This window comes from Chanodichthys erythropterus, chromosome 10 (assembly GCF_024489055.1).
Source record: "Chanodichthys erythropterus isolate Z2021 chromosome 10, ASM2448905v1, whole genome shotgun sequence".
NCBI lineage: Eukaryota > Metazoa > Chordata > Actinopteri > Cypriniformes > Xenocyprididae > Chanodichthys > Chanodichthys erythropterus.
In genome coordinates, this window is record NC_090230.1 from 8,837,533 (window position 1) to 8,863,742 (window position 26,210).

The window sequence follows — 26,210 nt, forward strand, 5'->3', positions numbered from 1 at the left end:
TCCACGTTCCATTGGGCATTGCACCTGAGGTGGTCTTCACAGCCTGTGTCTGCAGGTGTCTGTACGGACAGCTCTGGACCAGTTTTCTGTTTGTGTGTGTGTCACTACATGTTGGATTTGCTGTTGTGCCTAAAGCCGAGTTCAGACTGCAGTTCGAGACTGGCTCGCCGACAGGTTTTGAGAAATCGTTGACAAATGCCCGAAATCACAGGCAAATCGGTGCTCGTTCACGCGAGTGACAATCACGCAGTTTGAATGAGCAAAGACGCGATCAGATAGAATCGCAGACGAGTCGCTGACACCCGTGAGATATTTGGCATGCTAAATATCTGGACCTGTCGGCGATTCAAAATCCTGCAGTGTGAAAAGTGTTCTGACTGAAAACTACATCGGCGGTGACTGACAGCCAATGAGAGAGCAAGATACAGAGCAGCGTGGAGTTCGGGGAGGAGTTATAGACCACAACATCAGCAAGCATGGCTTCATTCACATAAACATTACAATTCTATCAAACAGAAACAAAGCACAAACATTTGCTTGACCATCCGCAACAGCAGCACATTGAAAAGTTATTTATTTACCTTCAACTCTCGTTGCAGAATACACAATCCACAGTCTCCCCAACCATTTCCTCCTTCATATTCTTCTTTTCTTTTTCACTGCAAAACAGCGCACAGGCTACCGTTTTTGAAAATAATAATAATAATAACTCCGGTCTTGAACGTGTGATATCGCGTTGTTTCCTTGTCACGTCTCGCGTGTGTTTGGTTGTGAAACGTAGTTTGCGTGCCAGACAGAGTTGTCGGCGATTCTTCCTATTGTAAAGTCATGCAGTGTGAAACCTTCTGTCGCCGATCCATCGTGCAGTTTGAACACAGCAGTGACTGAATGCTGGCAAGATAGTCATGCAGTGTGAAAAGAATAGTGACCCGACTGCTTTGAAAATCGTGCAGTCTGAACTTGGCTTAATAAACTGTTTCACGAATCCTCTTGACAGTTTTACTTCAGCTCAACTTTAATTTATTGACATTTGTTTTGCTGTATACATCTATTTTTGCATTTTTATAGTGTTAATCTTTCTATTGATTTTGACAAATATTCTTTTTTTTATTGTATTATTGAATCTTGTTTTGTTTTTTTGTTCTATATGGACAAAATACTTTTGATTCCTATTGCCATCATACGGTTTCTGGTTTGACCTGATGCACTTCATTTACTAGTAAGGAGTGGTGCTTGATGTGGAAACTCTGATCACCAGGATATTTATCATACACACACGTAAGAAAAAACAGATAAACCTCATATACTGTTCAAAATAAACCTTTATAGACTGTATATTCAATGTCTACAAAGTGTAGGTTGGTCTTGATAAGGGGACTTTTTTTTTTAGTTCAAACATTCTTTTAGAGTGTTATGCACTACACAGAGACACCAAGACTGAGGATCCAAATGCAGTATTTAATGAGGTTGTCAAAAGTAGTCAAAAAACAGGCAAATGGTCAAAAGTACAAAGTAGGCAGTCCAAACATTGATATCACAGGCAAAAAAGTGCTAACACAAGCAAGACTGAACAACGAATGAGTGACCAGGCTTTAAATAGGGTGAGACTGATGAAGACAATCAGTGATAAGTCCAGGCAATGGATTATGGGGAATGTAGTGTATGTTGTGAGAGAGTGAGGATAGTCTGGGGTGGAGTGCCCCCTGATGGCTTTTAAGGGCACTACAGCTGATGAATCTAACACACAGAATTCTTGTGGTGTTTTTTTAATATATAACATCCAAATAAATATATAAAAAAACTTCAACAGATGAAAAAGAGATTGTCCACGTACACTGAAACACAAGGCTTCTTGCCTCCTCTGAATATACCTGAGAATACTGAAGTAAGTTTAAAGATAATAGGTATGTCTGTAATTTTACAGCATACAACTGTGTTTGGATTAAAAAGTTAATAATTATAATTACACAATTTCATACACTGCTCATGATCAGCTGTAGTTCTGCTGAAGTTCAGATGAGTAGCAGATTTATCAGTGAGTTTGAGAGAGAAGTTTCATCTCAGATAATCACCAGGGAAAGTTTTAGTTCTGTTCACATAACCTGAATCCTGTTTCTCTGACTGCTGGGAATTATATCTTGCTGACACCATGTCTCCAGCTCAGAACAATGTCTAGTTAAAATCCCAAATAAAATAATTTGTATTTGTCCATGTATTTTATTTATTTATTTATTTATTTGTTTGTTTGTTTGTTTGTTTGTTTGTAATTAATAAAAGGCCTGTTATAAAAGCTTTTTATTAAATAATAAACACACAAATGTAATAAGAAAACATGCTCATAAATGAATTACAGTGAACAAGCGACAGGCTAGAAAAAAATTTCAAGATACACTAAACAGCACTAAACACTTTATCAAAACACTGAACACTTTAAATGTCCCACATTTAAGATATTATTAAAAATGTTATTAGCAAATTAATCAATCTTGGCATCTGATATACTCAGTTCATGTAAACATACAGTGCTGTGCATAAGTTTAATGCATGTTAGTACCAGAAAAAATAGTTTTGAGACAGTGTTTATATATTTTGCATCAGTCCACTAGTAGGAATATCAACATTTACAAACATTAATTCCAGCAACATTTTTGTAGTAATATTTGACTTCAATTTGACAAATTGTCTAAGAAAACTTTGCGTGCAAAAGCAGAGCATTTGTATTGTATGCATTACAGCACTGTATAGTATTTGAAACAAATGAACAATGAAGCCAGTTCTCATAGTGTTCAGTCTGGTTCCTAAATACATATGTGTCTTATTTAGTTTGCAAAGGCGTATCACCTGATGCTATTGTTTGATGTTTTAAACAAGAATAGTGTTGCTGTGGCATCAGGATACTGGTGTTATAAACACTGCCACAAGTAAGAAGAGTCCAGTCCCATTTCTCCATAGGTTTATGGTGCTGAGACACGGCCGGGGCCTCCAAGAGCCATAAAGAGTGTCACCTCTAAAAGCCCTAGTGCATGTAAAGAGCCCAACACCATGTCTCTAGGATATTCTGATAATTTGTTTAAGCTCTGTTTCTCTTCTGATTAAGCAGTTATCCTTGTGCGTGACAAGATATGTGCCAAAATACTGCAATATTCAGCATACAAGGAAGTAGTAGCCTGCTGTCAGTGATGTGAGATATGAAAAAAGCCATAATGGGAGTTGGAACCAAATAATAATTTGATATGCAATCAAGAATTAATGCATCAATGTTTTTCTAAACAATGTGCAGTTGTTCAGAGCTGTGTAGCAGATCTAAACTGACCACAATTATTTAAGCACATTTTTATCTTTTTTTTATCTTTTGCACACTGTGCATACATAAATTGGGTAACACTTCACAATAAGGTTCATTAGTTAAACATTAGTTAATATATTAACTAACATGAATTAACCAGGAGCAATACATTTGTCACTGTATTTACTAATCTTTGTTAATGTTAGTTAATGAAAATACAGTTGTTCATTGTTAGTTCATGTTATTTCAGTGCATTAACTAATGTTAACAAGATTAACATTAACTAAGAATAATAAATGCTGAACAAGTCCAGTTCATTATTAGTTCATGTTAACTAATGTAGTTAACTAATGCTAACTAATGAACCTTATTGTAAATCATTACCAACATTATTTTACTTGATGTATTATTAAGGAATGAACTAATCACATTTGGTAAATGGTGCACAGTACTAACATGAAATGATACAAAATCCATTTAATTTTGGGAAATGCAACATGAGAAAAAACACTTGTGGTAAAGACAACAACATATTGACAAAGTCATTTCCTTTAGATACAGCAAAAATGTGTTCCTTATTCAGTGTTTCAAGATCTTATTCTGTTACACAATAAAAAAATAAAAAAAAACAATGCAGTGCATTTGGCAAGACTATAACAGCACAAGTACAGTGTGTTTTACACCAGCGAGAAGCAATGAAAGATCTAACAATAAAGATATAAAGATAGATCCAGCTCACTAGTTGGTGTTTTACAAGTTTAACTATATTATTGAGGATATTTTGGACATTAGCAGCATTTGCTGTACCGTTTACACTTAAAACTTTTCTCTGAATCGTGTCTTATATATTCCCGCTGTCACTGTGCATTGAATACAATGTTATGTCTTGACTTGTGTTTATCATCACTGTAAGAGAAGAACATGATTGCAGAGCTTTCAACATCTGTAGGTTACAATGAGGATGTTGTATCATACAGAGTTACAACATCCTTATTGTAACCTACAAAGAAAAAATGAAAGAGAGAGAACTGAAAACAACAGGGAAATACAGCCTGGACTTTTCATGAATTTGCCTTTCAAATAGGCTCAACATCTTCCTCATTCCTCTCTCGTTTTCATCCTGGCAGTAAGAGACTGTATTCTATGATTGGAGGAGAGATTCAGAGAGACTGAGATAGGATTGTTGTCAGATTAGATGTGCGGGCGAGTGGGCGGGTGTACCATTTGCATGGTCACATTTTGGTTTTGTTTATGTATCCTCATTCTGACCAACAGAGAAACCGAAAGAGACATATTTACACACAAAAAAAAAAGAAAAAGAAAAAGAAAAAAAAAGATAAAATATAACAATGAGATGGAAAAGGCAAAAAAGTACACAATGATCTGTCTCTAATTTAATTGTATTCAGGGTTGATGTTATTGTCCTGTTACACTTCATACTCTTATCATGACAGGACCTCACAAACCTGACAGATTTGCATTTCTCTTCTTTCTGACATATTCTTCTGTATTGTATGTATTACAGCATTTTGTATTGTGTTTTTGCAGTACATAAAATGCTTTTGATGCCTATAATCATCATACTGTTTCTGAAATACACAGAGGCATTCAGTTTGTTTTTTTTTTTGTTTTTTTTTGTGACCTGATGCCATTATCTGATGAGTTTCATTTACTTTTAAGGAGTTGTGCTTGATGTGGAAACTCTGAGCACCAGGATGTTTGTCATACAAACATGAAAACGCCCAATCCCATGTGTTTATTGTGATGTTCTGGTGCTGAGAAACGGCTGGGGCCCTTAGAGGACATTAAAACCCCAGAGCACTGCCTCAAAACACACCAAACATGGGGAGGAAGGGGAAAGGGTTATGATGATGAGAGGTAGTGGTGTTCAGACACTGAGTTTTATCCAAATGTGCACTCAAATTAAATCTCATATTACCACAGATGTGCTATTTGTTTGTTTTTTTGGTTTGTAAACCAGAAGCCACATTTCATTCACACTTTGGATAAAAGCATCAGCCAAATGAATATATGTAAAACATTTGGTTTTAGTAAAAAGTGTAAGATTAGTAATATGTTTGTAATATACAACTTTGGCAGATGCATTATTTCATAATACAATTTATTGGGTCTTGAACATAATGAGATCATGCAAATACAATGAAACAATGTGCCTTATTTTCTGTTTATACCTGAGAATTTTGAAATACATTTTAAACATAATTAACAGTTCCTACAAATACAACATTTTCAATATGAATGTTTACTAGTACAGAATTTTTAAGGCAGCAACATATTGACTCATATTGTCTTAACTTTAGCCTGTTTCAATATCTCATTATATTATACAATAAGAATGCAGTGAATAAGGCAAGAATATAACAGTATATAAAAAAAAGCATCTTTTGCATCAGAAAACTGTAAAACTATAAAATGAAAAGACAAGGCAAGGTTATTTACAGCATATTTTATACACACTAGTAATTAAAAGCAGTTGACTTAAAAGTGATAATCATAAAGGGTACAAAATATAAAAATAGTTATTAAAGCCAAAATATGTAACTTGGCCCTTTAGCAGCTGCAGCATAAAACTACTTGCAGAAGAACATTAGTTTTGGTAATTACATGAGCTGTGAGTCGCTCCTCTATTCTGCACACATGAATCTGATGGTTTGAGATGCATCACTTACAACTAGGACTTTGTCAATTTTGACATTTTGTGTCATTTACATTTTTTGAAGTCATAATTTTTACTTTTTATTCTTGTAATTTCAACTTTCTTCTCATAATACTGACTTTTTATTCCATAATTGACATTGTATGTTAGAATTTCAACTTTTTAATCTCGTTTTATGATCTTCTTATGTGAAAGAAATGGGCCTACATACTGAGCCCATGGTTACATGTGAGCATCTTATCAGTGCAAATGTCGCTAACAACATTAAACCCTCTATAAATAAAAAACAAAAAACAGATATTTAAGAAAATGAATTGTGAGCAGATAACTTAAATTCTGCTGTTGTTTTGACCTGGCAATGTTACAACATAAACATTGTTTTGAGAACCTTCTCTCAACGATAAACTTAGCTCACGATGCTTATGAGAAATATAGCCCTTTTCAATGCACAGCAAATATGATGCTATTTGCAAAAACAAATGAAAAAATTCTGAAAAAACAAACCAAAGTTAATTTTTGTTTTATTATGGATAATGTTGCTTTCCGTTTTTGTAGCTTTAAACCATTAGTCTGCGTGTGTTTGTAGATATGACACAAACACGCGCAGACTAATGGTTTCCCATGAAATCCATCCTAACGGCTGTAAAATATGTTATAGGCTTAATTTGATCAGCAGGAAATACAGTAACAGTTTCCATTCTGTTTCCTGTTCTTCAACCAAATCACTTGCACACTCATCTCATTATTTCTTACTTTTTCCATCCAAAGTTGTGGCAGCAAAAATGAAGCACTGACATTCTCCTCTGACCTGAATTTCATGCAATTGCTGCCGGTACACCACGCTATACAGGTGTGCCATCATGTAACGACTTTATTATTATCAGCTCTTACTGATTCATAATGTTCTAACCTCATGAGCATCTGAACTCATGCTGTGTCCACCTGCACTAAGATTGCTTGAGGACTTTTTTCTCAAGTAAACTAAAATGAAACCTATAACTATAACAATAAGTATAACTATAACTATACTGAATACAATGCCACCCCAAAGCCAAGGCGATGGTATCCACACACTGCTTGGTTTTGTTGTTCCTTGGTTTTCTTGTTCAGTGGATATGGTTCCTTTTTCTGCTGTTGATTCTGCAACAAAAAAAGTATAACAGATCATTTTACCTCACTGTGACAGACAACAGAGCCGTCTATACTTAATAAACAGCAGCATTCAGACTGAAACATCACTAGTGAACTTGGGATCAATTTCTTGAAGCATTTAGATTTTAAAGCAAATAACTGTGTTTAAATAAAAATCTTCATGCACTAATCTACTACTTTCACACACCCTTAATGATCAGCTGTACAGTCTTCTGTTCAGACGAGTGTGTGATGAGGCAGCTGTATTTTCCTGCATCAGCATAAATGAGATCATGGAGTTTGATGGAGAAGTTTCCTCTCTCATACTCCTCTGGAAATAATTCAGTTCTGTTTTTATACTCTGAATCCTGGTTCCCTTGTGAATGACTGCTGGGAATTATATCACACACAATCTTGCTGCCATTGTGTCTCCAAAACACATGAATATCTTGAAGGTTATGATCATGTTCAGTGGAAGAACATGGAAGGACAACAGAACTGCCAATAACAGCCTCTACTACTGTGACCTGCAGAAACACTGAAACAAGAAAAACTTTAATTGAAACTTTAACAGTCAGGCATTCATTTATCTTTCAAATGTAGTTTGTTCAGGTGCTCACCTTTATTTATCAGCACTGCAAACACACAGATGAAGCCACAACTGCAGACAGAGAAAACAAGTTCATTTAACTTTGTTTGGTTCAACTTGAATAACACGGTACAAACAACACTAAAGTCATGAGTTCCCACATAACACACATAATACAGGTAAGAGGGTAAGATAGGACAGGGTGTCCTCCCATACTTGGTTTTCTTACTGATCACAGGTGTCACTAAATTCATCTCTAAATATGTTACAAATTGGCAGTAAATGTTCTTAAGGTAGCATCCTTACCCATCTTACCCTATTGGTAAAACCTTGAATTCACTACAAATCAAACTACTATAAACTAAAACTAACTTACCAGCCCAGGTGAAAAAATACTATACTATAATTACTATAGTAATTTATAGTAAATACTATAGTGTTTTTGAACCATACAGTAAAGCACTTGAATTAATTTGTTGTGGTAATCCTACAGTTGCTGTGATAATATAACAACTATAGTAATATAAACAAATTGTTACCCAATACTGTACTAAGTTTTCTTTAATCTATACGGTATATTATACTACAATACACTACAGTTTACTGTAGTAAAAACTAAAGTATACTACAGTATTTATTACAGTTTAACAGTTCAGTATAATTAATATTACAGTATGCTGTAGCATTCATTAACAAGTGTAAATACTATAATATATACAGTATACTACAATTTACTATAGTATGGTTCAAAAACACTATAGTATTTACTATAAATTACTATAGTATTTTTTTTTTTTTACCTGGGAACAAAATGGTGCTAATGCTAACCACTTAATCAAAATAATAGTTACAGCAGATAAACCATGCATATAAACTTTATAATCATTAATTAACCAAGTTGTGTTTAATGTTTTAACAACACTTGAAAGACTTTCATTTTAATTCTAGTTTAAATAAAGCATTTGACAACCAAAACACAGCAGGCCAATCACAAATATTAAACTACATCAGGCCTTCTTTGCTGAAGTGTGTAACATGTTTGTCCATATAGCGTTTGATTCTGCATTCAACAAACGTACCTGATTATCATGGCTGCCAAATATAACCAATATATATTTTATTTGACTATATTGCATAAAATGTTTTTGAAATTAGGATGAAATACTACTTTTTCAACAGAACGTATCGTAACTCTTCCGGTTCTGTTCCATGCGCTCATGGGATGACATGTACGTGACGTCAACGGTAATCACGTGAACTGATCAGACATGCGCAGATATTCGTTAATCTTTCTCAAATTTACTTCAGCATATTTAAGACACCTGATCTCTTGCTGAATTTTCAGTTATTAATATAAAGCATGTTTCTGATCTACAATCATCTGTCTGTCACTCTGCACTTTAATGAATCAATAAATGACATGACAAAAGCTTGTTTGACACCAACCTTATATTTCATTAAGTAATTTTATGTTAATAGAGCTACTTTAACTTTCAAAATTTGGTTTTACCTTAAAATGTACCAATAACTACCACAATAATACAGGTGGTACAAGAGAAGTGGCCTTTCATAAAACATGGTTAGTAGTGTACGGTGCAGGGTCAAACACAAAGACAAAACACCAGGGCTAAATAATGTAATAAACATGAACTAAATTACATAAAATGTCACACAAACACACTATTATTTGTAGCAACATTACTGATAACAAAAATAAGAATTATTTACAAAAAAAAATATCATGTGATCTGATGTGTAATGAATTCTGGAATGTATTTTTACTGTTTTGCCTAAACAGCCTAAATTATCAGATAGCCTTATTCATATTTTTTATTTGTCCAAACCATACATTTTTACAGTATTTTACAGTAAAATTACACATAGCTAATATGATGTTGAAAAAACATTTGCAGTTTTTCATCATATACAGTAAGGTAACTTACAGTATGACGTGTTTTAACAGTATACAAAATATTGCGCTAGTTTAACTGAAAAATAATTACTTTGATATATAATAATAATAATAATAATAATAGTAGTACATGATATTTTCAAATGAGTAAATGTGCTCAGACTTACATGAATATGAGATTGAAGCTTCCTTCTTAAACTCCTCTGGGAAAACATTGTGTTCTGGATCTCGATCCTCAAGTGAATCATTTCTCTGAATGACGTCTGATATATTCCTGCTATCATCGAGTCTTAATACTCCGTCACATCTTGACTTTAGTTTATTGTCACTGCAAGAGACAAGAACACTGAATTTCAAATAACCCTCATTCTGACTTATAGAGAAAAAAGAAAGTGAAAGAATGATAAACAACAGGAAAATACAGTCTGGCTTTTAAAAATGGTTTTCAAAAATTAATTAACAAATGAATCTTCTACAAGAAATTACCTGTTTTTTGTTGTTGTTTATTTGTTTGTTTTTTGTTTTTCTTTTCATATCTGGGCTCAATCCAGACAGGTCTGCCTCATAGTTCCTCTCTCTTGTTTTCATCCTGACAGAATGAAGTGATTCAAGGGTGATTCTCCCTGACGGTCTGATGGGAGGAGAAACTTCTAGTTTCTCTAGTCAGAATAGTTTTTCTAGTCAGACTAGATGAGCAGGTGAGCGGGCAAGTACAGAGTGTTTTGTGGTTTTGTTTAAACTGCATCCTCATTCTGACAGAGACACTAAAAGAGAGAGAAAGCAAACACAGCATTGTCATGAATTTGTCTTTAAACTTTGTTTATAAACATACAGTATCAGAATAGGTTTGGTTGTGTGCTGCTTGTTTTAATTCAGTTTACCTTTTTGAATTCATTGGCACACATGCATTTGTTTTGCTTCATCTATTCTTTTGCAATATTTTAATGTTAATAGATTCAAGATTCAAGAGGCTTTATTGGCATGGTAAAAAGGTTTTACGGATAAAATAATAACAATGAGACAGAAAAGGCAAAAATGTGCACAGTGATTTGTTTTGTTATTTAAATATTATTCATTGTTGATGTTTCCTCTTCTCATGGCTGCCACGTTTACGTTTCTCTTCTTTTTGATGTATTTCTATATTGTATCTATTAGCATTTTGAATTTTTTTTTTTTTATTATAGAATATTGTTATGTTTTTTGGTTTTTTTTTTTTATTATATGGACAAGATGATTTAGATGTCTGTTTTGTGTGTGCTGTTTCTGAAATACATCAGTTTGATTCGTTTAGTTTGATTTTTTATCAAGATAAGCACAGGTTTGACCAGATGTCATTCACTAGTAAGGCGTGGTGCTTGATGTGGAAACTCAAACTCAACAGCACTTCACATGAGCAAACGCAACACACATCTATGTAACATGTTTTCTCTGCTGCCCTCAACAGGCCGCAATTGTTATTTTTTCCCCCATATAAACCCAATGGATACCTCAGAAACTATTCAAAATAACTTTTTTTTAATAGGACTATCTACAAGAACAGGGTTAGATATGATGAGATTTTTTCCAAATGCACACCAATTAAATCTCATATTTCCACAAATGTGCTATTTGTTTGTTTGTTTATTTATTTATTTTAGTTGACCAAAAATTATGTAAGTGTAACATGTTGTCACTGGCAAACAGACAAAGAAGATCAAAGGTAATTCCAACACAGTGAACTAATGATGCACAGCTGTGAGTGAGTTAGTGTCCATAATGCCTGATGAGTGGCAGGAACAAAGGTACACATGTGACGAATGAAAACCAAAACAAACAGAACATGACATGAAGGTAACTAAAGTTCCCAGCTCTAACCTACAACAATTTTTCCATTTGCCACCATCAGAAATTTCATTTTTACATTAGTAAACTTTCCAAAGTTGCATTCACAGTATAGTCCAACTTTGTTCTTATGTCAGTCCAAATATTATTACATCGCTCCTCGACTACTGTAATGCTCTTTTTTTGCTGGATTACAGTAGACTCTATTTCTCATTTACAGTACATTCAAAACCCATATTAAACAATCTGCTCATATCATGTGTCTTATTTGCAACATCCTGTGTTAGGGTGACCATATGCGCCATTCTCCCAGGACGCGTCCTATCCAGGATTTCTAAGTTGCATAAAATGTAGGTTTTGTTTTCATATTTGTGGAAGGTAACGACTGAAAAATAATTTGACCAATAGCATGCATCATACATTATCAACCGATCGTGGCTTGCAAGAAGGCTGGATCTACAGAGAACGGTCAAAGCATTGCAAATACGACAACATTTTAATGCATTGCATGAAGAATGTCAATAAGAACAGTGGCTTGCACACACCTCAGTGTAGAAATTGCGTTCCTAAATCGCATTCTGGGGGCACATCGATAAGACCACTGTCACAATTAAAGAGGCAAGGGCTCAAGCCATTATAGGCAATTTAGAAATCTTGGACAGGACGCATATGGTCACCCTATCCTGTGTCATCTCACATTACCTTTAAATCACCTTTAAATCACTCAATGGCCTTGCTCCTTGCTATCTCTATGATTTACTTTATTCTTACATTCCTTCTTGATCACTTCAATCTTCAGGGTGTGCCCCTAGATTTCGTCTATCTTCAATGGGCAGCAGGTCGCTTTCTGTCATGACTCATAAGCTATGGGACTCACTACGACTGGCACTAAGGACAATAACTTCACTCTCTGAATTCAAATCACAACTTAAAACCTACTTGGTTTGAAGCACAAGATTTAAATTAACTATGGGTGGTGAGTCAGTATTAGGTCTAACCCTAGAGTCTAGCTCCTTAGCTGGTACTGTATATTAAAGATACAGTAGGCAGTGATCATTACCCAGTTCCCTTTCAGTCTGTCACGTTCGACGTACGTCAGTAGTGACCAACGAATTGGGATATCGCTAGAGAGCCCCTATCAGCTTCGAGAAAACTAAAACAAGCCAATGGACATTGGCGTACGATATTTGCATAACGCACCCCTCCCCTAACCGGGGCATATAAAAGGGGGAGGAGATGCAATCGCACTCATGTTCTCATTGTGGGAACATGACTATCGCGGTGCTGAGGTCGAGACTCTCGTTCCTTGGTTCTCAGGGAGCGGGGGTCCCTTCCCCTATGCCCCGTGCGGCCGTTTTCTCTGGCTCCGGTCGGAGTGATGGTTCGTCGGCGTGTAGGCAGGGTGACTTGAGGATCACGGTAAGGGCTTCCCGGCTGAGCGTTGCTCCGTGGGCCCCTGCCGCCTCTTCAGCACCGCAGCCAGTGGTGTTACCGCCGTGCCGGGCCCTCTTCGGAGCGTGCGGTGCTGTCCTTCGGTGCACCTGCAGAGGATCAGATGTCGATCACGGCATCAGAAGGCGAGCATGAGTCCTCGGGAGAGGATGACTCGGCTGAGCCCCCATCTTAAGGGGTGGCGGCTGTGGCTGAGTCGGATCCTGAGTTGACGGCTTCCTGGGCAGCCGAGAAGGTTGGGCTCGTGTGGAACCCTCCACCGTGTCCCGGTCCCTCTCGGCTTGATGATTGGTACCTCGGGGCGTGCCGTGCTGGTCCTCAGCGTCCCGCTCCGATGCCTTTCTTCCTGGAGGTGCACGACGAGGTGACCAGGTCTTGGCGGACGCCGTATAGTGTTCGTTCGAGACCAGGGCCCTCGTCCGCCTTCACCACCCTGGATGGCGGAGAGGCTAAAGGTTATACGGGGATCCCTCCAGTCGAGCGGTCTGTAGCAATGCGGTTGTGCCCAACGGCCGCCGGCTGGCGTGGTGAACCATGCCTTCCGTCCCGAGCCTGTAAGTTTTCTTCCTCTCTGATGGAGAAGGCTTACAGAGCTTGTGGGCAGACCGCCTCCGCCCTGCATGCCATGGCCCTTTTGCAAGTGTACCAAGCAAAAGCGTTATCGGAAATGCCACAGGGTGGTCTTGACCAACATCTGCTGGGGGAGTTGCGTGCTGCCACCGACCTCGCTCTCCGGGCGACTAAGGTGACGGCACGCTCCGTTGGTCAAGCTATGACTACTATGGTAGTCCAGCAGCGCCATCTATGGCTAATCCTGGCAGACATGAGGGAGACCGATAAATATCGGTTCCTGGACTCCCCCGTGTCCCAGGCTGGCCTATTCAGCGACGCAGTGGAGAGCTTCGCCCAATCGTTCTCCGCAGCCGAGAAGCAGGCTGAGGTGATAAAACATGTCCTGCCCCGCCGGCCCGCTGCTGCCTCCACCCCGCCGGCGGCGCAACCTCAGCCTGCTCGTCGCCGAGGGCGCCCACCCGTGTCGTCCTCTGCCCCTGCTAAGTTGGCCAAGCAGCAGCCTCCACCAGCCAAACAGCAGGGAAGCGGCGCCCAGCCCGCTCAAGCCAAGCCAGGTGGCAAGAGGTTGAAGCGGGCGATCCTGAAGCGGGCGACTTGGAGGTGGAAGTTGCAGCTCTTCAGGGAAGGATTCCATCATCTCCTCCACTCCCAGGGGAGGGCCGGGAGAAATTTGTTGTGTCTGTCCCGCCGCTGGCTCTCCGGAGTCCAGCGGTACCCACCTTTTCACAAAAAGAGCTGTTTCCCTTCCTTCCTCCAGGTCACAAGAGGGCGCGGTTGTCAGGACCTGGGGTTCTGCCCCCCGCAGAGTCTGACTCCACTTCGGACCGCTGTGCCGTCCGAGTCGAGCCTCAGCACTCTGCCTTGCTGCACCACTCCCAGTACGCCTGTGGTGCCTTTGGTCCCGCTCGTTCGGTGTCTGGTAGCCTGGCTAGCGCTTCCCAGCCCGTCCCGCTGGCTCATTCGTACAATCAGGCTCGGCTATGCGATTCAGTCCGCCCGGCGTCCCCCGGTGTTCAGAGGTGTCCACTACACTCAGGTGTCACTGGACAGTGCTTCTGTTCTTCGGGCAGAGATTGCTTTCCTCCTGGCGAAGGATGCAATCGAGCCGGTCCCTCCAGCCGATATGAAGTCAGGGTTCTACAGTCCCTACTACAGTCCCAGCTCGCGAGAGCAGTTGTGCGAACACAGGGACATGGTGTTGGCACACCTCAGCCGGTTGGGTCTTCGGGTCAACTGGGACAAGATCAAACTCTCCCCCGGGCAGAGGATCTCTTATCTCGGTATGGAACTGGACTCGGTCGCTCAGACTGTACAACTCACCGAGGAGCGCAGTCACGCCGCTCGGATTGCTTCATATGAGGCCGCTCCAACACTGGCTCCACGGCCGGGTCCCGAGATGGGCGTGGCAACGCGGCACGTTACGTGTCCCTGTGACACCGAGCTGTCGCCGTACCCTCACTCGATGGTCAGACCCCTCGTTCCTGCGGGCAGGAGTTCCCCTCGAACAGGTGTCCAGGCATGCTGTGGTCCACACAGACGCCTCGACCTCAGGGTGGGGTGCCACGTACAACGGGCATGCAGCTTCGGGTCTTTGGACGGGGCCTCAGCTGCATTGGCATATCAATTGCCTCGAGTTGCTGGCAGTTCGTCTTGCGCTGGGCCGCTTCAAGGAGCTGCTGACAGGCAAGCACGTTCTAGTCCGTTCAGACAACATCAAACAACAGGGTGGTCTACGCTCCTGCCGCAACTCGCCCGCCATCTCTTGTTATGGAGTCAGAAGCATCTGAGGTCGCTTCATGCCATTCATGTCCCAGGTGTGCTGAACCGTGCAGCCGACGAGCTCTCACGGCAGCCTCCACTTGCGGGCGAATGGAGACTCCATCCCCAGGTGGTTCAACTGATTTGGCAGTACTTGGGCGAGGCTCAGATAGATCTGTTTGCCTCCCAGGAGAATGCTCAGTGCCAGTGGTTTTATTCCCTGACCGAAGGTACTCTTGGCACGGATGCTCTGGCACACAGTTGGCCCCGGGGTTTTCGCAAGTATGCGTTTCCCCCAGTGAGCCTTCTTGCACAAATTTTGTGCAAAGTCAGGGAGGACGGGGAACAGGTCTTGTTGGTGGCCCCTTATTGGCCCACCTGGACATGGTTTTCGGACCTGATGCTCCTCACGACAGCCCCTCCTTGGCCGATTCCTCTGAGGAAGGACCTTCTGACTCAAAGAGGGGGCACCCTGTGGCACCCACGTCCCGACCTGTGGAACCTCCACGTGTGGTCCCTGGACGGGATGCGGAGGTTTTAAGTGATCTCCCGCAAGCGGTTGTAGACACTATCACTTCCGCTAGAGCTCCTTCCACTAGGAGCCTCTATGCGTTGAAGTGGAACCTGTTCGTTGAATGGTGTTCTTCTCACCGAGAAGACCCCCAATCATGCTCGGTCAGATCCGTGCTTTCCTTCCTGCAAGAGGGCTTGGAGCGAAGGCTGTCTCCCTCCACCCTAAGTGTATGTTGCCGCCATTGCCGCACATCATGATGCAGTTGATGGAAAGTCCTTGGGCAAGCACGATCTGGTCATCAGGTTCCTGAGGGGGGCGAGGAGACTAAAAAAACAAACAAACAAACAAAAAAACCTGGTTGCATTAGCCTCGCTCAAGAGGGTAGGGGACCTGCACACATTTTCAGTTGACGAATCGTGCCTGGAATTCGGGCCTGGGGATTCTCACGTCATCCTGAGACCCCGGCCTGGATATGTGCCCAAGGTTCCTACCACTCCCTTCAGAGATCAGGTAGTGAACCTGCAAGCGCTGGCTTCGGAGGAGGCAGACCCAGCCCTGGCTTCACTCTGTCCAGTTCACGCTCTGCGCGTTTACGTGGATAGAACTCGAAGCTTCAGGACCTCAGATCAGTTCTTTGTCTGTTACGGAGGCCAGCAGAAGGGAAAGGCTGTCTCCAAGCAGAGGATGGCCCACTGGATAGTGGATGCCATCGCCCTGGCTTACGGCTCCCAGGGCGTGCCTTGCCCGTTCGGGTTGAGAGCCCACTCCACCAGAGGGGTGGCCTCTTCCTGGGCATTGGCTCATGGCGCCTCGCTGACAGATATCTGTAGAGCTGCGGGCTGGGCGACACCCAACACGTTTGCTAGGTTTTATAGCTTATGGGATGAGAGTTGAGAGCCCACTCCACCAGAGGGGTGGCCTCTTCCTGGGCATTGGCTCATGGCGCCTCGCTGACAGATATCTGTAGAGCTGCGGGCTGGGCGACACCCAACACGTTTGCTAGGTTTTATAGCTTATGTGTGGAACCGGTTTCTTCCCGTGTACTCGCTTCCACTAGCCGGTAGACACGTTGAACCTGTTCTATGTGTCGGCTTGCAATGCCATTCCCGCCCTCTGGGCTGGATACGTGCATCTTTGACTCCAGTCGCGTTCCTCCGCCTCCCCCTTCGGCTCGGACATTGCAGAGTGTCTGATGCCAGACCAACATCCATCTTCGATGTTGTCTGTTGGTTGGGTTCCATATGTTGCAATCCCTCTAAATGAGTGATTCCATATGTGTGTTGTCCACGGTTACTCCCTACGGTGAGCCCGTGTCTTTCTCTTAGCACAGTTTTCTGCTGTCACCTATCAGATGAGTCTCCCCCTACTCAGGTGGAGCCATCCCAGGGACTCGTATGTGTTCTGCCCTTCGGGCCAGGCCGTATGTTTCCACGTAAATTCCTTCCCCACTGGGTAGGTAGTGGTTCCACAGCGTCCCCTACGGGTTCGCTTCCCCACTGTAGTCTAGTTTACTTAGTGGGTATATCGGAACAGCAGTAGACTTCCCGGCGTAAGCTCGCCCCCTTCTCCGTCCCCTTGGGGCGACGGGCGGCTAGAGCCTGCGCTGGGCACTGGAAGGGGCTTCGTAACTGTGGCGTTTTATTTGGGATCCCAATTCGTCAGTCACTACTGATGTACGTCAAACGTGACTGACTGAAAGGGAACGTCTCGGTTACGTATGTAACCCTCGTTCACTGAAGGAGGGAACGGAGACGTACGTCCCATCGCCACAGTTTCTGTACCCTCGCTGCAGTGCGGACACCAGTTGTCTCCTCAGCGAAAAACAGAGTGCGATTGCATCTCCTCCCCCTTTTATATGCCCCGGTTAGGGGAGGGGTGCGTTATGCAAATATCGCATGCCAATGTCCATTGGATTGTTTTAGTTTTTCGAAGCTGATAGGGGCTCTCTAGTGATATCCCAATTCGTCAGTCACTATTGACGTACGTCTCTGTTCCCTCCTTCAGGGAACGAGGGTTACATACATAGCCGAGACGTTTCTTGTTCAATTAGAGAAAGGAAGAGGTGAGACCAGGGGGTAGAATATCAGAATTGATTTTGGAAAGTAGATTGGGAAAAATTCTGGGAACTGTCTGTCTGTTAGCAAACGCTCCTATGGGTCGTATTACATGAATTAAAATGAAAGTGTCCTGTTGTCGAAAGGGACGCAATTTTAGCAAACGCTCCTATGGGTCGTATTTCAGGGAAGTGACAAACGACCTATATGATCGTATTAGTTGGAGAACATGTTGATCCTTGCCTCCTTTGCCAGACCTAACGTGACACTAATCTATGACTGTTGTAATAATTTTGTTAAACAGATGAAAAATTTGACATTTTGAAAATATCAGCAGTTATAAGCAGTTGTTATTTTCTTGTTCATTAGGTTATGTTTGTGAGTTTCACCTCACCTCTTGCAGTTGCAAAATGGTGGCTCTACTGTGTGACAGAGTGAACCATGTTTACCCACCAAACCTTTGTCACTTGGCAGAAACTATTAACTCTTTTCTTGTTTTACAGTGTTACTAGACACAGCAACCCAGTCTCATGAGAGTTTGTAATAATGTGTACGAGATCATACAAATTCAAACCTAAACCTGACCATGATTGTAATATGGAAAAACTGTATAACTATAGAATATTTAGTAAAATCTTAGTCATACTTTATAATATCACACAATTTTAGCATCTTCTACAAATTATTAGTCATGAGAGTTGTCCTGAGAGTGTGTTGGCTTTATGTGACAAATAGGTTTGCTGATGTTACTGCAATTATTTAGCAATTTACTAATGTTTAATTTACATGTTTAACTTGGTTAATAAAGTAATGATGGTGGGGCGGTGTTAAGTGTTGAAAAAAAGTGTACAATGTGGTCAGAGCAAACTTGACTTCCTCTGCTGTGTGGTTTCAGAGCTGCAGTAGACTTTATCATAAATGTGTGGAAGGAACCAGGTTTCATTAGATTCAATGGTTTTATTCATCCAGGAATATGAAGATCATTCAGCTTCAGCTCTGTGAGTATATGAATATATTTTCATGCGCTTAACCATAAATTGTGTCATGTTAAAGGTTCACAATAGTTTTAAGCAGCTAATTAAAACATTTTAAATTAATTGTGATTCATGTTTATTTATTTTTATCTTATAGATGTATTAATCTGTTGTCGAGCTGCAGTAGCAGATCAACAGACTGATTTGGGATCAAATGTGACCATAAACTGTGATCTTGATGATAATGAGGTTTATTGGATTTTACTGAAAACACCAGATCCTCCAACAGTGATTCTACGATCAACCTCAACTCCAAAAGCACCTTTTTACTCAAACAAAACATTCAGAAACAAATATTCACTGCAATTTAAACATCTGGTTATAAATAATGTGACTGCTGATGAATTAGGAGTTTATTACTGTATGAACACAGACGCACCTCTAAAACTCAGCAACAGCACCAGACTTTACATCGCCGGTGAGTTCATTTGCTAATCCACATTGATGATAAATATTTTCTCTTATTTATTTATACATTTGTAATTCACTACTTCAGTTTTTGGAGCACCTTTAAAAACATTACTAGAGCACTCAATGGTAGCTCCACAAAAAGTTGGATATGTCAGATATTTACCTCAGTTCTACAAAATTGCAGTCATTGCGCTCCAGCCTGTCAGCAGTTGTTACTGTAACAGATTATGAACACTTTCTTTTCAGAACCAATTCAACTAACTGAGTCAACTAAGTGTCACAATCATACAGTGGTGGAGTGTATTGATCAGAATCAGACACAATGGCAGATTATCATCATAATATCTGGTCTGATGAATGGGCTTCTGGTCATCGTGGTTATCGTTGGTGAGTTATCAATATGCTGTTCTCCATAGGCAGCTGAAGTTAAATAGTTTTTATTTATTTTTGCATTTATATACATTGAATCTGAATTCACTGTTTTACCATTTTTAGGACTAGTAAAGGATTTTGTTGGAAACAGAAGGTCCACAGAACACTCACAACATCTCAATACTGATCTACAGCAGTCACAAGTTATAGAAGAGCATCAGGACCAGTTTCAGGTAAGAATTTATTAATTAAGCTCTTGATAATATTATAATATTGTAGTCTTGCTTATCTTTCATTTGTTTGATAAAATAATAACTTTGATCCATGTTGATACGGGTTATATTGTTTTCTCCACTGCTCTTTCAGTATGCTGAGGTGGATTTTTCCAAGCTACATAGAAACTTTCTGTTCAGCCAAGTCACCTATGCTGTACTAAAGCCGGTAAAATCATGAACGTATGCCTATGATGGGCAACTTATTTTGTTTACTGTTTCTTGAATTTCTAACCACAAACTGTTTGGCAGCTCTCAGCAAAGCATGCTGGGGATCTGCTGAAAAGTTTAAAAAAAACTAAAACAATAAGTTAAAATGGACTAAACAATGTGATTTGATTTATCACTGCATCAGTTTTTTTGTACAAAAAAGCAAACGGCATCAGTTAACTGACCAAAGGTTTAACTGCTAGGGGGTTTAAACAGCTGGTGGGTTTATTGAAAAAAAAAAAAAAAAAATGTGCTGACAAATGTATATTTTCTGTGTAGAAAAACATTGTCCTTGTATTTTAAACATATTCTATTATTTTAAACTGATACTTAAAAAACAAACAAACAAAAAACACAACATGAATAATGTGTTTTCACACTTGGTCCTTTTCAGGGGTCCGAGCATGGTTCATGTGATTTTTGGCCCATATGTGAACACTCCAAATGATCTTAGACCCTTTAAAAATGAACCAAACGAGACCTTCTCCGGAGGTGGTCTGGGTATGGTTCACTAAAAAAAAAAAAAACTTGATTATTCCATTCACGAATTCCAATGTTGTTTGGCCATCAGATGCCTCCATACAAATCGGCTGTTCATCATGGCTGCTTCTTTTCTCAGATCTCTAAAATCTAATTACAATACGCTTGTTTACTGCAATTTCAACTGCTTCCAAACTGTGTAGGAGAGACACGGCTGCGCGCCTTGCCAGTTTGAACATTTTTTGATATACGGTTTTACGAGCGCACACACTTTTGGTGCATGTGCAAAAAAAAAAAAAAAAAAAAAAAAACAGCTGTCACAGCACATGTACTACACTAAAAAACTTATATTGACTAAACTGAATTATTTGTAGTGTCTTTTTGTGTTTAAAGTGCCAAAACACACAAGGTACAGATAAACAGTTGGTTTGGTCTAAAGTGAATGTAATCATCTGGAAGAAATCATGTATGTTCAGTATATTCATTATTGGATCCATGCATTACTGTAGTTCTTAAAGTGACAGCAGCTTAATATAAGAATCAGTAGAATCAATATACATTTTATTTATACAGTGAAGAATATGCTTCTTTTTTCATTTGATTATTCCATTCCATTTCTTTTTTTCTTTTTTTAAACAATTTAATCAAATTATCACCCATTTAAACAACAATTACAATTTTCCATTATTTCCATTTCTTACTTGAATGCTGTTTTTAGGTATACCTATTGTACCTGGAAAAATGAAAGCAATTTCATTTGCATCTTTCTTTTATTATATTTGTCCTATTTTTTTTTCTATGTGGATGTTGGCATTGTATTCTGCAATAAAACATTATTAAAAGAAAATATTATAAAATAAATGTTATTTACAAAAGGTATGTGTGATAATGTGCAAGAATATGGATGTACTGTAGTATTGAAGAAAAAAAGTATATTTTTGTGCAAAAAATAAACAACGTAGAGATAAGCTCATTCAACAGCATTTGTAGCAATGTCATTTTACAAAAGAATAATAATAATTAATAATAATTATTATTATTTAAAAACAAATATCTTGGTTAGTGAGGTACATACAATGTAAGTGAATGGGATTAAATTTTGAAGGCTATAGGGTCAGCCATCAAACACTAAACTGGGCAGCGTTTCCCAAAAGCATCGTAAGGTTAAGTTGATCGTAGCTCCATTGAAACCAATGGAGCTACGATCAACTTAGGCTTACAATGCTTTTGGGAAAAGCTGCCCTGGACTAGATCCAAAAAGCAACAGTATGAACACAAAAAGGTCTGAGACCACATTCCTACTTTAGTGGACCAAAAAAAGGATCCGAGTCCGAATCAGGGACAGGGACAGTGTGAACGTAGAGATCTGGGTCCTTTTTCACTTGGTTCACCTCCTGGTCCACTTAAAGGATTCTGAGTTTGGTTCTTTTGAAGAGGACTCAAGTGTGAAAACACCCTAAGACTGTATTTAAAACATTCCTTATATATATATATATATATATATATATATATATATATATATATATATATATATATATATATATATATATAAATTCTTGTTGTGTCAGAGGCAACCACACCCTCTGCACCAGACCTCTACCCACTTGTTCCCAATCACCAGAGACACTTACCTTTGCAGAATAATAAATAAACTAAAAACAAAGAAAAGAAAAAGAGCAAAGTAGAAAGTTATTCTGAAATGGCTTGGCATGAGTTACACCTCAAATTTGTATCACTTATATTTATTGATGTCATATTTATATATATTTTGTATAAGTATATGCAGACAGTGCAACTTGTCAATTTGTTTTCATCTGAATTCAGCTGAAGTGCAAAACCAAAAATATGTTCCATTGTGGCAATATGTGGCAACCAATGTGGACAGGGTCTCTCACCTTTGTCTAGAGTGGAGGTTAAACCTTGCAGTGTTTTTCCAATACCATTATACATTAATGTATCTCTGTTCTCAAAGTTGTCTAAACCTCAAATGGAAACATCACCATTATAGTATGAATGACTTATTTGTTTACTAGATCTACACAGTGAACATTTAGTCCTTGCCAAGTGTGTTAATGCATGTAAAATCACCTTCACACTTGATACTGACATTTATATTGCTATGAACATCCAACAGTTAATAGACTGCATCTGTGAAAGCAGCTTCACATTGATAGGGTCATTCAATCTGAGAGGATTTAACCAATGAAAAAAAATAAGTTGTACTAGGAGTGCAAAAACTAGGCCTCATGGGAAACGGAAAAGAAATACAAGAATAATGTACACTAGTCTATGAATATGAAATCTAGTAAACACAAACAAGCAGTGTGATGCAGTGAAACGTCCCAGTGCTGTTGGACTAATGCTGCCTTCACATGTTATCGGAATTGTTGTAAATACGGGTTTGCTAAAAATTGGACATGAATGCCCTCTCAAGTTGTATTTACCACTTGGAAGCTCAGGGATAATTATGATACTCAAGTTTCCAAGTTGGGTATGCCATAAACATGGCAGAGGGGAGATCGATTGCTGCTGTGATTGCCATTCTTTATTAGTTTTTTCCACAACAGCTACATTTTTTTTTTTTTTTTTTAAGTTTACTTTTATTTGAACATGTAAATAAAAATATATATATATACAAACATGCATACATATATAAAATTAAATTAAAATAGCAGCTGAATTTAAATCATATACTTCTCAACACAATCTTCCAAAATTATTATAGAAATTCCCATGTTCAAAAAGGAGTAGGAAGAAGTTCGTAACAAACTTTTCAAGTCCTGCCCCATTTCTCTATTTTTATCCTTTAGTTAAATACAAAACAATTTGATACTTCTCTTATACATACATCTTTACATAAACCATAAAGCTACCTACCTTATATTCACATAAACCCATACATTCACATAGATGCAGATGCATACACACACATTCCCTTTTTTTTTTTTTTTTTTTATTAGACTTAACATATAAACCAATAAACCTGTATACACTCCTATCACCTCGAGTCCTTTTCATATTCATTTAATATATTCTGTTTAAATAATCTTTTAAAGTTACTCATTGTTGTACATGATTTTATCTCTTCACTGCAGCTGTTCCATACAGTAACTCCTTTGGTTGAGATGCAGTGATATTTAGAATTTGTTCTTATAAATTTCTTTTTAAATACAAATGTTCCTCTTAGGTGATGTTTACTCTCTCTCATTTGAAACAACCCTTGAATACTATTCGATAGCTGTTGATTATTTATTTTATACATGATTTGTGCAGTTTTAAAGTCAACAATATCTCTGAATTTTAGTGCTTTTAATTTAATAAACAGTGGAGTAGTTGGTGCTCTATAGTTTTATTTACAATTCTTAAGCCTCTCTTTTGAAGGATAAATATTGGTTCAGTATTAGTTTTGTAAGTGTTTCCCCACACCTCCAGTAAGTGATGTATGGAAGTATGAAGGAACAATACAACATGTACAATGTTTGTTGATTTAATAGGTAATTAATTTTATACAATATAGCAATTGATTTAGATATTTTAGCCTTGATATAATGTATATGTGGTTTCCAACATAATTTTTCATCAATTATTACTCCTAAAAATTTAAATTCTTTTACTCTTTCTATTTCAATATCATTTATCATAAGCTTTTTGTTTAAAATTGTGGCACGATTACCAAAAATTATAAATTTAGTTTTACTTAAATTCAGTGTTAGTTTATTTGCATCAAACCAGCTCTTCAGCGTTTGTAATTCATTTTCCACTGTATCCAAGAGTTGTTCCATATTTTCTCCAGAACAGATTAAATTAGTATGTGACGAGCAGGGCGGGCGAGAGCCGTGAGGGAACGGCGCGAGGCCGGTGACGCGAGTGATAATGAGCGTCACCTGTGAGGCGTGCCGGCCTCGAGTCTCTCACGGAGGAGCTCCGGAGGCATAAAAGGAGGAGCGACTACAGTGAAGGATGAGAGAGGACCAGGCCTGGACTTTATTTTATGGTTTATTTTATGGAGCGACTACAGTGAAGGATGAGAGAGGACCAGGCCTGGACTTTATTTTATGGTTTATTATGTTTGTGTGGCATTACTTTCGTTTTGTTCTTTGTTTATTTTATATTAAAGTTTGTTGAATGTTCGCCGGTTCCTGCCTCCTTCTTCCCCCATCTACTAACCTCGTTACATTGGTGCCGAAACCCGGGAGGAAGGAGGGACATGCTGTCGAAGAGCCCTCACTGCTGAGGGGGATCGCGGTGCTGCGGAGTTCGGGCAGCGCGGGAGTGTGTGTAGACCGTGAGAGGCTGCCCGAGGCGGTGGTGCTTGAGCCTTGTGAAAGGTGGGACGGAGACCCGGATGCCGTGCTCCTGGGACGAGGTGGGGTGGCTGCCGTCCTGAACCTGGAGGGAGCGGAGGAGTCGCCGCCGTCTGCCGTAGGCCGGAGCCTGCTGCCGTCCGCCATGAAGGGGAGGAGCAGGGGACGGGGGACTCGCTGCCGGCTGCCCTCAGTCGGAGGAGCCATCGCCGGCCGCCAGGAGGCGGTCGAGGATCGGGCCGTCCACCGAGCGTCCAGTGCCACCGCATGGCACCGTGAAGAAGAGCCTCTTGGCAGGCTGAGGACCGAGCGGCAGTGTGTCGGGGAACCGGACCAAGAATTTTTTTTTTTCTTCTCTTTTTCCTCTCTCCCCTCTCTCGTCCTGTCGCTCCCCTTGCTTCCGTCTCCTTTCTCTCGTCTCGTCTGTCCTTACCCCCAGGTGCTGCGGCTGCCGAGACAGGCCCCGGGGGGGAGTAAGCGCAGTCGCGGGAGTACCCCCCGGCCTGCGAGGGGCGTTGGGGGTATGTGACGAGCAGGGCGGGCGAGAGCCATGAGGGAACGGTGCGAGGCCGGTGACGCGAGTGATAACGAGTCTCTCACGGAGGAGCTCCGGAGGCATAAAAGGAGGAGCGACTACAGTGAAGGATGAGAGATGACCAGGCCTGGACTTTATTTTATGGTTTATTATGTTTGTGTGGCCGGCAGACGTCCGCGAGGGTCTGCCGGCATTACTTTCGTTTTGTTCTTTGTTTATTTTATATTAAAGTTTGTTGAATGTTCGCCGGTTCCCGCCTCCTTCTTCCCCCATCTACTAACCTCGTTACATAGTATCATCAGCAAACAAAATGGTTTTCAGTGTTTTTGACACCTCCCATACATTATTAATATACAAGTTAAACAACAATGGTCCCAACACTGACCCCTGGGGGACCCCACAAGTAATTTTCTTTGACAGTGAAATATGATTTTGCAGTTCAACATATTGTTGTTGATTATGTAAGTAGCTATTTAACCAAGAAAGTGCAGTCCCCCTAATTCCATATTTGTGTAATTTCATAATCAAATCAAAAAATTGTGGTCTACTGTATCAAATGCTTTCTTAAGATCCAAGAATATCCCTACTGCATATTTTTTTTGTTCTATTTGCTGTTGTTATTTCTTCCACAAATGGAATGTGCATGTGAGGTTGTCCTATTAGTCCTGAAACCATATTGCTGATCACACAGTATATTATGTTTAGTAATGAAATTATCAAGCCTTTTAGAGTATATTTTTTCTAATATTTTTGAAAATTGGGAGAGCAGTGAAACAGGCCTTAGTTTGAAAGTGTATGTTTTTCACCAGCCTTATATATTGGTAT

At 39.9% G+C, this 26,210-nt stretch overlaps 2 protein-coding genes across 3 annotated transcripts; one reads left to right on the forward strand and one right to left on the reverse strand.

The window, feature by feature from the left end:
- Positions 1 to 5,339: 5,339 nt before the first annotated feature.
- On the reverse strand, positions 5,340 to 10,296 carry LOC137029052 (myelin-oligodendrocyte glycoprotein-like). 2 transcript variants are annotated; one of them, XR_010896255.1, is made up of 5 exons: positions 10,082 to 10,296; positions 9,763 to 9,923; positions 7,715 to 7,755; positions 7,303 to 7,632; positions 5,340 to 7,103 (listed from the first exon to the last, which is right to left on the reverse strand). XR_010896255.1 is itself a non-coding variant. In XM_067398560.1 (4 exons), the coding sequence occupies exons 1-4, from the start codon at positions 8,771 to 8,773 to the stop codon at positions 6,859 to 6,861; spliced, it is 627 nt and encodes a 208-aa protein (XP_067254661.1). In that variant the 5' UTR covers positions 8,774 to 9,048; the 3' UTR covers positions 5,340 to 6,858. The 2 variants fall into 2 exon arrangements, 1 of the variants encoding a protein (XP_067254661.1); XM_067398560.1 differs by lacking the exons at positions 9,763 to 9,923; positions 10,082 to 10,296 and adding an exon at positions 8,763 to 9,048.
- Positions 10,297 to 18,667: 8,371 nt separating this feature from the next.
- On the forward strand, positions 18,668 to 20,037 carry si:dkey-103k4.2 (uncharacterized). The gene is made up of 5 exons (XM_067396860.1): positions 18,668 to 18,765; positions 18,899 to 19,219; positions 19,459 to 19,599; positions 19,708 to 19,817; positions 19,951 to 20,037. The coding sequence occupies exons 1-5, from the start codon at positions 18,741 to 18,743 to the stop codon at positions 20,035 to 20,037; spliced, it is 684 nt and encodes a 227-aa protein (XP_067252961.1). The 5' UTR covers positions 18,668 to 18,740.
- Positions 20,038 to 26,210: the final 6,173 nt, after the last annotated feature.